Source organism: Sinocyclocheilus anshuiensis, unplaced genomic scaffold (assembly GCF_001515605.1).
Source record: "Sinocyclocheilus anshuiensis isolate Anshui unplaced genomic scaffold, SAMN03320099.WGS_v1.1 scaffold2267, whole genome shotgun sequence".
Lineage (NCBI taxonomy): Eukaryota > Metazoa > Chordata > Actinopteri > Cypriniformes > Cyprinidae > Sinocyclocheilus > Sinocyclocheilus anshuiensis.
In genome coordinates, this window is record NW_015541483.1 from 256,883 (window position 1) to 267,189 (window position 10,307).

Consider the following 10,307-nt stretch of genomic DNA (forward strand, 5'->3'; position numbering starts at 1 on the left):
CGAGTCTGCGCAGTAGTGATTCATTTGGAACACGAGTCTGCGCAGTAGTGATTCATTTGGAGCTTGAGTCTGCGCAGTAGTAATTCTTTTAGAGCTCGAGTCCATGCAGTAGTGATTAATTTGGAGCCCGAGTCTGCGCAGTAGTGATTCATTTGGAGCTTGAGTCTGCGCAGTAGTAATTCTTTTAGAACTCGAGTCCATTCAGTAGTGATTCATTTGGAGCCCCAGTCTGCGCAGTACTGATCGTAAAGTGGCGCCAGAGAATCAAAGTCCCACCCAAACTCCCGCAGACCCAATCACAAACACACAATCATGACACCACAACCCATTTTTCTAGCATCAAATGACGAACTATAAGGAAACTTGGCAGAAAAACAAACACTTGAACATACATCAGCGTGATAAAGACTACCTAAAATGACAGAAAACATCTGTGCGGAAAATTTATTTTAATTGATTTGAAGTGTAATTAGATTTTTTTGTTTGGCTTCCTTCCATTTACATGGAGAAAGTGGGGTTTATAACTTATACTGCAGCCAGCAGATCGAAATATTTTGGCTTCGCTTTTCAGGACACACACACATACATATATATATATATATAATAATTTTCATTGAATACTGAAATATAATTGAATATATTTACCATATTAAATAACATAATTTATTATCAGATATGACTGTAATAGCTGAGTGCAGGCTGGTGTACCTCTGCAGCTCATAAGCGTGTGCATCGCTCTGCTCCGTCTCTGCGCCGCTACTGATTGGCTGGAGTGTGTTGTGCTCAGCAGGAAGTTCAGGAAGTGCTGTCAGCTCAGCAGTGATGGATTCTCTGAGCCGCCACACCTGATTCTGCAGCACATTCACACTGACGTCTGAATCAGACTGCTGCTAGACGGAGATCACTAATGTTAACAGATGACGCCTCTCAAGGCCTTCCTTAGTGCAATATTTTACAAACGCACTCCTATTTACTCATATTATCCACAAAACTGTAAATATGTGATAACCTGTAAAAATGTCTATTCTGGCTTTATATACAGTGGGTACGGAAAGTATTCAGACCCCCTTAAATTTTTCACTCTTTGTTATATTGCAGCCATTTGCTAAAATCATTTAAGTTAATTTTTTTTCCTCATTAATGTAGTGATATTTCAGTTTTTCTTTTTTAATAAATCTGCAAAAATGTCAACAATTCTGTGTTTTTCTGTCAATATGGGGTGCTGTGTGTACATTAATGAGGAAAAAAAATTAACTTAAATGATTTTAGCAAATGGCTGCAATATAACAAAGAGTGAAAAATTTAAGGGGGTCTGAATACTTTCCGTACCCACTGTATATTTTTTGGTTCATTTATACTTTTTTTGTTCATTTTTTTTATTCTTTCATTTTATTATAATGTGTCTTGTTGTTGTTGTTTTTATATGCATGCACTGGAAGGTTCATTACCAAAAAACAATCATTGTGTGCAAGCACGCGCGAAAATAAAGCTCTTTCTAAATGTACATCGAGAAGATGACTTATTTTGGTAACATTTTTAATCAGCTCATGTTTGAATGACTTCAATTAATTAGTCATGCTTTTTGATTATTACATTTTATTTAACCATTAAAATGGAATCAAGAAAAGTTAAAACAGAACAAAACAAAAAAAATGGAATCCAGCAAAATTAAAACTGAATTTGGGGAAAATATCATGTATTTCATAGGGTTCTACAATGTAATTTTTGTTAAACTTTTAATAAATTTTGATCACTAAAATTTAATTTAACCATTAAAATGGAATCCAGAAAAAAAGTGAATCTGGTAAAAATATAATAAAATAATATACCAAATATAATAAATAAAATCAAATAAAATAAAAGAGATTAATAAAGCCCTACTTAGGACCCTATAAAATCCATTTTATTTATTTCAGAAATTCAATTTTATTTTTTCCCAAATTCTGTGTTTTCCATTTAAATTTTGCTGAATTCCATTTTAATAATCAAAAAGCACATATATTCCACTCCACTCATAAAACTTTATCAATTCAAATTTTTAACAATATTAATTTTACATTTTTAACAATAATAGTGCCCTATGAAACGTGTTTTATTTTTTCAGAAATTCAGTCTTGTCTGTTTGAATTTCTCTTGATTTTATGATAAAAAAATAAATATTTACAGTAAAGTTAAAATGACCACAAGTTAAAATTTTTATGAGTGAATTCCGTGATTCAGTCCATGTTTTCATCGATCAGTGTAAATCGTACCAGTTTTCCCTGCAGCTGTAGCTGATCTCTGTCCTGCTGCTGTTTGATCTCCATCATGATGTCCCTGCTGCGATCCAGCACTCCCGTCTCTCTGTACAGCACAGCAGCATGAGAACATGTTACAGCTGCGCTCAACAATAAAGCTGCTGATGAAGAGTCACTAACCTGGTGGCTGTGTAAGAGTAGCCCACAAATGCCAGATGAAGCCCGACCGGCGCTCGCTCCATCACGTCACTCAGGGTCTCCTGAACACAAGAGCAGAAGAAGTCAGATCACTCTGAGATTCACCATCTCCATGAAGGATCTGATGGCTCTGGTACCGTGTGGCTCAGACAGTCGTCTAGCACGTCAAAGTTGGAGGTGTCTGTGGCGTCGGAGACGTCAGGACGGTACGGAGGAGGGAGGAGATGAAGGGAACTCCAGTCCAAACCCGTGAAGAAGTCTCCGGAGCCCCGTGAACCCAACCTCTCGCTCCTATCACAGATGAGAGCGCTGATGAGTGAACGCGCCTCCTCGGACCCCTCCGACCCCAGAGGAAACTCAAAATAATCCTGTTCAGACAGAAACACAGTCAGCGCTTGCATCGTCTACTGCATATCCATGCATTATTTTTTACAAACGTCGACAAATCGCAGGAACCCAGTCATTAAAATAGAATACTGCAAAGTGTCATGGAATTTGTATGAATGAATCAAAAGCAGGTCTGTACACTGAATCAGACGGCGATCTGGACGAGTCTGAGCGAATATTAAAGTGCCGCTGTGCAAATGTGAATCTGCATGCTGTGCGTGTGTCAGTTTGCTGCGTCTCACTATATGAACACATTAACTTCATCTGAGAGTCAGCATTTCACCATTTACTTTGAGAAAAAATACAGCCAGAGTCATCAAGATCCAGTGCTCAGTACGGCATGTGCAAGCGTTTGAGCTGTAACATCAAGTTTACAGAACCTTATAAAGGTGTGCGGTGAGGACCAACCTCGCCGCTTCACAGATATCTGGTATCGTGTCCGCTTTAAAGAGAGCCCACGAAGTTGACATTCCCCTCGTTAAGTGAGCATGTACTCGAAATGTAGGCGTAAGACCAGTACTGGAATATGCTAGACTTATGTTAACTTATGTTACTCGTAATGCAATTCCCCCAACAGTGGTAATATTTATGCAATAGTACTATATTCCTGTCATAATTTCTTCAAATTAAACCAAACTTTTATTTTGGCAGTTTGTAGTCAAGATCTGTGAGTAGGTATGTGTTTGACAGTGTTTTTTTCTCCAAGTAGTTTCTCCAAGACTCTCAGAGCAGCTCTGGAGATGAAGTTCATGTGTTCATGTCCTCATATATTGAGACGCAGATGCTAAAAACACAGCGAGTGTCACAAGTGTTTGAGTTCATGTAGTAGATGAACTTACGGCACTCATTCACACAGAGACACACAGAACATGCAGGCTTGACTGCTGCTGTTGCCTGTATTTCGGCAGTGTGATCAGCAGAAATCATCGTTATCGACATATATTTTATCGCGATATGATATCGTTTAGCGTCCAGCCCTGCATCCTCAAGCACAGCTCCTTTACCTTGAAGTGTATTATTTTAGCGTAGGTCTCAGAGATGGACTCGGTGTAGAAGGGTGTGGTTCCCAGCAGCATCTCGTACGCGCAGATGCCCAGAGCCCACCAATCACACTTAGAGCCGTAGCCTCCGCCGCCCTCCACCGCCCGCAGGATCTCTGGAGACAGATAGTCTGGAGTCCCGACGGCCAACGACGAGTGGATCTGAGAATATATACACATATATATGAGCACAGCGGGCTGACCGCACATGACTGAATGTCTGACAGCAGACAAACATCACCAGTCCGTCATCCTCCAGACGCAGACAGGAGACAAAATCACCCAATCGTGTGTGACCATCTGCTGTCAGCAGGATGTTGTCAGGCTTAATGTCTCTACAGGAAGAGAGCAGACATCCAACATCCTATGTACTCATATATATATTCAATTTAGAGAAATTTCTGAATCAAACCATTGCATGTTTAGGTGTCAGTACAGATACCTGTGCACATAACCGAGTCTGTGGATTGAATCGATGGCCATCACCATCTCAGCCAGGTAGAACTGAGCCATGTCCTCCGGGATATGATCACCAAACTTACTCAGCAGCGTCAGCAGATCTCCACCGACATAGTAATCCATGACCAGATACTGCAGAGCAGAAGAGGAGAGACGCTTATGACTGGAGACAGACACTCATAACCCAGAATGAAAAGATGAACAGACAGAACTGAACATCTGACAAACAGAAGATCACTGGTTCATGAGCATTGGGACAAAACGCACTGCAGAACTGATTCATGTGTCAAGGAATCATTTTGAATGAATCTTCTCAACACATTTCACCTGTTTTGTGTGCATCTGTTTCTCTTTGCTCTTTTTACATTGTTTATCACTCGGAACAGATTCATGTGTAAATGAATCATTTTGGATTAATCTTTTCAACTACTTTCACCTGCTTCTGATTCTCCCATTTGCTCTTTCACATTGTTTATCACGATCGTTTACAAAAATAATGTCAAATATTTATTATGTACAAATATACTGATAAATTTAACATTCACTTCAATGATCTGTGATACTGGACGGTTTCAACTGATTTCCTGCTGTCATCAACTGTTTAAAATATACTGAATTAAGCCACAAACCCGATCATAAAGCACAATGTTTCCATCTAGCATGTATTTTAAGCTGCAGCTCTTCATATTAATGGAGTGTTTCACTAGTGAGCAGTAAACTGGTTACCTCACCTGAATATGTTCTAGATTTGTGTTGGATGTTATCTTTGGAATGGAAATATGGACATTTTATTTGTAAACATTAAATTTTGTTCGCTTATTTCAGTTAGTGTCATGAAACTAGTGAGGTAAGCCAGTAGTGGTGCTGACAGTGTCGTGTAAACATGACTTAAGACGCGAAAAAGAGGAACAGAATACGAACCGATTCAATTGAGTGAGTCATTTACACTGGAACCGCTCCGATTAATTCAAACTCAAACTCGTGACTTCAAAGACTATAGAATTGAAGCCTTCGTTGCTTTAAAGGGACTTTGGTGACTTTCAGTTCAAGCGATTCACTAGCAATAAAATTCAAAAGAGCCATTTATTTTCGAATTTCGACATCGCTTGTAATTATTTTGAATCATTTTATTTAGATCGGGACTTCGGAGCGGGTTCGCGAGTCATTTGATCGATCATATAGATCGGAACTTTGGAGCGCAAATCTTTTGATTTAGATCGGGAATCGCGAATCATTCGATTAGATCGGAACTTTGGAGCAGGTTCGCGATTCTTTTGATTCTAATCGGGACTTGCGGCGCATATCGCGAATCAATCAATTTGATTCAGACCAGGATAGTAAAAACAAAACGAAGAAAAGAATGAAAGAAAGAAATAATACACATGTGTTGCCAGGTTTACAAAAAAGTAATAAATTTACACCTTAAGAGGACACATAGGATGAATGTAGAGACAGTTTTCATTGCTTTAGGATGAACATAACTTTAGATAGTTTCCATACTCATCTAGATCAACTCTGAAAAGAGAGATTTAGAGCCAGTAAATTTTTATGTACGTGAAATTTAGCTAGAAGGCAACACAAATTAATTCTATTTTCCCATATTCTCTTTTGAGTAGTCAAAGAATCGAGTGGAAAAGAAAAGAAAAGGAAACGGAGATGTTCGAATCTCCGAATCAGTTGAATCTGTTGCGTGGCAAAATGATTCAATGTTTCAAAGCGCTCGAAACGCCACGTGCTGGCGACACCTGCTGGTCAAAGCTGTGCAAATGCAACAAAAACTAAGTTCAAACATCATCTTTTACAAACCAAAAATTCTTGTAACAAATCACCAAACACCATTAAATACAAAATGCATGTGTAATATGTGTTCGTTTATTAATTTGTAGCATGTTTTGTGTGTTGTTATGAAAGCACAGTGATTCGGCTGTATGAAGCGACACGTACCAGGTGATTGTCGTCCTGGAAAGCGTAATGTAGTTCAGTGATCCAGCGCCGGTCTCCTTTCAGCAGAACCTCCTGCTGCTCCTGATAACACGCCGTCTGAACGCACACAACACTCATTATGGCTCTTAATAATTCTGATTAAGTGCTTTTAGAGAAGATGCACGCTAGTTTTTGTTGTTTACCTCTCCACGCTTCAGTATGTTCCACTTGTTCATGATCTTCAGCGCGTAAACCTGCTGTGTGTTACGCATGCGGGCCAGAGCCACCTGTGCATTTACACCTCAGTCAATATATTTATACTCATCCGCTTCATAACAGAACCAGCACAAACCCTCTCACCTCGCTGAAGGTTCCTCGGCCGATCACCTTCAAGATGTCAAAGTCATCTCTGCTTATCCGAGTCTTCTTCACCTGTCTGACCAGAGGCTCCGCTGCGAATATCAGAGGAGAGAGAACGTCACACAACTATAACCATAACGATAAATATATAACTATAAAGCTTTAATAATCGTTCTAACTTTAAGAGAATAGCGTAGTCTACACCACAACTATAACTATATCTATCACTGATATCTATTTGACGTCGCATTTACATCTGCAAGACGTATTTTTTAGTGTTTGCTCATCTGCAATACGTCTAGATGTCAAATAGACGTTTAGAAGATGTCTTTAAGATTTAGAATGCATGTAAAACTGGCATCTTAGAGACGTCTTTCAGATGTTTGTACACAGCAGATGCTTTCCAGATCTTTAACAGACCTCTTGCAGACGTGCCTGTGCAATCTGGGTTATCGTTCTTGGTGTGAATGGGCCTTAATGCAGCTCTGGCATTTATATTTTTTGAGTTTTTAAACTGCCTTTTCATTTATTTTATTATGTATATTTTATGTTTGGGTTGTTTTTATTTGAGATGGTTCTTTAAGGCACTAAGAGCGTGCTGTGCAGAAACAGAACAGATGAATCTAAGAATAGCGCACTCATGTTTAAGGCAAGTTTTCCAGCCTTGGATTCGAGCTGCTCTCGTGGCTGCAGGAATGCGAGTGAGACTGAGGCAACAGCACAGCTTTACTGCAGAGAAATTTCCACATTTTCAGCACAAAGGCATGTGACCAGGGGGTAAAGGGTGACAAAGTGCACAGGGCCCAGAGGTCTGTGGGGCCCGCAAAACATTGTTAGACCTACAGAATCCACCAAATGTCCCGGCTGTTCGAACACAGCTGACTGAACAGTTTCAAACTGAACATTATTGAACATGAATATTTAGTTGGATATTCATTTAACGTTTTTCAGATGTTACTTTTTGTTTTAGAACTTTCAGAGAACATTCAAAACTAATGTATAAAATGGAATGTTCCCTGAACGTTCACATAACAAGGGAAAAAAACATTTTTAAAAACTGGACGTTTAAACATTCAGAGAGCAAAACATTCTCAGAACATTTTTATTACATGGGAAGAAGTATTTGCCTTGACAAATTTATAGGCTCCAATTCATAATGTGTAAATACAGTATCCCTCATGTCGTTCCAAACCTGCACGAGTTTCTTTCTTCTGTTGAACATAAAAGGCTATTTTGAAGAATGTGTTTAACCAAACAGTCAACGGTAGCCATTGACTTCCATTGTGTTTTTTTCCCTACTATGGAAGTCAGTGGCTACCAGCAGATACTGCTGCTACAGCAATACTTTCAGATCATCCGCTGAAATACAGGGTTGAAACAACATGAGGGAGAGTAAATGAAGACAGAACGATCATTTTTGGATGAACTAACTACATAATGCATAACACAACACTGACCTGCATCATTTGCATTATCTGTGCCGTCTGATTGTTCTATGTGTTTAAATTCGTTTTCATTTTCATAGATGTGATTAGAGTGCAGTATTTTAATAATCCTCTGTTGAACGTATATTTCTGTTCTTACTGGCAGGATGTGTGTGTGTGACAAATAAACTTCAAACCTGAAGCTCAATGAGTTTTCACATGTGACATCACTTCCTGTGTCAAACCCTGTTTTACGGACGATATGGAAAGTTCAGGTATGGATCTCGTCACTTCCTTCCTGCTGTTTGCCCTTTCCCTCGCGTGAATCAACAGAGAATCGGCTGCCAGCAGCTTAAATGGAAATCTGTGTCCAACAGAGACTCTCCAACAGCCTGTGTGTCCCTCTGTAGGACTGTCTGTCTCTCTCTTGGCCATGTAGGGTGTGACCAGAAGAGTGAGTGCGTGTGTGTACCTGGTATTTATCACGTTATGGGGACCAAATGTCCCCACAAGGATAGTAATACTAGTAAATTGTGTGTGTGTATGTGTGTGTGAATGTTCTGTTGTGCGGAATTCTAAAAGCGTTATTTTAATACCACTGTGACACACACATGTGAGATCCTTAAAGGGACAGATCACCTAAAAATATCAGTTCTGTCATTTCATTCCAAACACATGCTGCTCTTTTCCATGCAATGATAGAGAGCAGGAACAAATGCTTTAAAAAATGACTAAAGAGCATCATTAAAGTATGTAAACAGTCTGATTTGAAGGTCTTTTAAATTCATGAGTACTTTTGCATATTCAAACATCCCAGCTTACATGTTAAAGAATGTTTTGCCGATGACTGTCATTCTTGGAGTGAACATTCATCATTTCATAGAATGAAAGTGTGAGTAAATGATGGCAGAATGTTAATTATAGGGTGAACTGTCCCTTTAAAAACCAGTGAATGTGTATCTTGGTCACATGACCTCCATGACCTTGTGCCCCCTGACTGACTGAACACACACACACACACACACACACACACATGAGGATGAAGAGGATGAAGAGGATGCACTGACCCCACTGCAGGAAGCGCTGCACGTGTTTCTCTCTGAGCAGAGCAGGCGAGCTGAACTCCTCATAAACTCCCACCAGCAGGTCCAGCAGCGTCTGCAGGCTGATGGAGCCCTTGCCATGACCCGCCGCGCTGTGGTCCGGCTCGATCACATGAGCGGCCCCTGTGGGCCCAGGGCCCGTGTACATGGCGGAGATCCGGCTCATCCACAGCCCTGCTCCATGATTCCTGAATCCCAGTCCGTCTGTGTGCTTCTGTCCGTGTGTTTCTCCAGCCCTTTTTTGGTGTGTTGCTCAGCCTCTCTCTCTCTCTCTGCTCTGTGTGTGTTAGTGTGTATTTTGTTCTGTGTCTCTGGTGTCTTTATTGCTCTGCTGTCAAACTCAGGTCACTCACAGCTTCTCTAAATACAGAAGTTGGTCGGTTTGTTCGAATGAACTTGAACTCTTCTCTGTCTTTCTCTCTCATCCGCTTTTGCTCTTCTCTTCCTCTGTTTATGCACACGTGTCTCTCTCTTTCCTCTTTCTATCTCTCTGTGCAGTTGAGAGTGATACATTGTAAAAAAATCACATCTGTCTTGTGTTTCAGTAAAATATCAATTCATCTTTAAAACTAAATAAATTAACTTGAGAAGAATGAGAAGAATTCACTTGATTTAGGACACGTTTTACATGCTTAATATACAACATGCTAAACAAACATCTATAAAGTACAAACCAGTCTGTCATTATTGTACATTAACAGGTTTGTGAAAATGATTTGTGAAAAGACTGTTTGTTTCATCCTCTGAGTGTCTGTGTGATTATGTGTCCTCTGTCTCCCTCTAGTGGTGTGTTACACAAACACAACCAGGTCCAGTTAAACTTATACATCAAAAACAGATGAGCAGTTCCTGAATAAATATACACCACAGAATGCGACCAGTGACCAATCACAGTCCAGTGTTACTGAGCGATGTGATGTTTGTAGTGCAGTTATCTGTGGCTCATTCTGTCCCTGATATCACATACATCACGGAGATGTCTGTTTGATGTCTGCATTTACATCTGCAAGACGTATTTTTTAGAGTGCTTGCTCATCTACAATACGTCTATAGGACATTTTCTATCAGATGTCAAATAGACGTTTAGAAGATGTCTTTAAGATTTAGAATGCATGTAAAACTGACATCTTACAGACGTCTATCTGATGTTTGTACACAGCAGATGCTTTCCAGATG

At 39.8% G+C, this 10,307-nt stretch overlaps 1 protein-coding gene across 1 annotated transcript in view; it reads right to left on the bottom strand.

Moving 5' to 3' along the window:
- Window positions 1-9,541, bottom strand: part of LOC107690849 (myotonin-protein kinase-like) — a 16,012-nt gene extending 6,471 nt beyond the window's left edge. The window contains exons 1-11 of the mRNA XM_016489269.1: window positions 9,096-9,541; window positions 6,605-6,696; window positions 6,448-6,531; window positions 6,266-6,361; window positions 4,305-4,453; window positions 4,104-4,197; window positions 3,827-4,024; window positions 2,573-2,803; window positions 2,418-2,497; window positions 2,253-2,343; window positions 709-890 (exon numbers count right to left, since the gene is read on the bottom strand). Coding sequence (XP_016344755.1) covers window positions 709-890; window positions 2,253-2,343; window positions 2,418-2,497; window positions 2,573-2,803; window positions 3,827-4,024; window positions 4,104-4,197; window positions 4,305-4,453; window positions 6,266-6,361; window positions 6,448-6,531; window positions 6,605-6,696; window positions 9,096-9,297 — 1,499 coding nt within the window. The 5' untranslated portion in view covers window positions 9,298-9,541. The remainder of the gene's footprint in view (window positions 1-708; window positions 891-2,252; window positions 2,344-2,417; window positions 2,498-2,572; window positions 2,804-3,826; window positions 4,025-4,103; window positions 4,198-4,304; window positions 4,454-6,265; window positions 6,362-6,447; window positions 6,532-6,604; window positions 6,697-9,095) is intronic.
- Window positions 9,542-10,307: the final 766 nt, after the last annotated feature.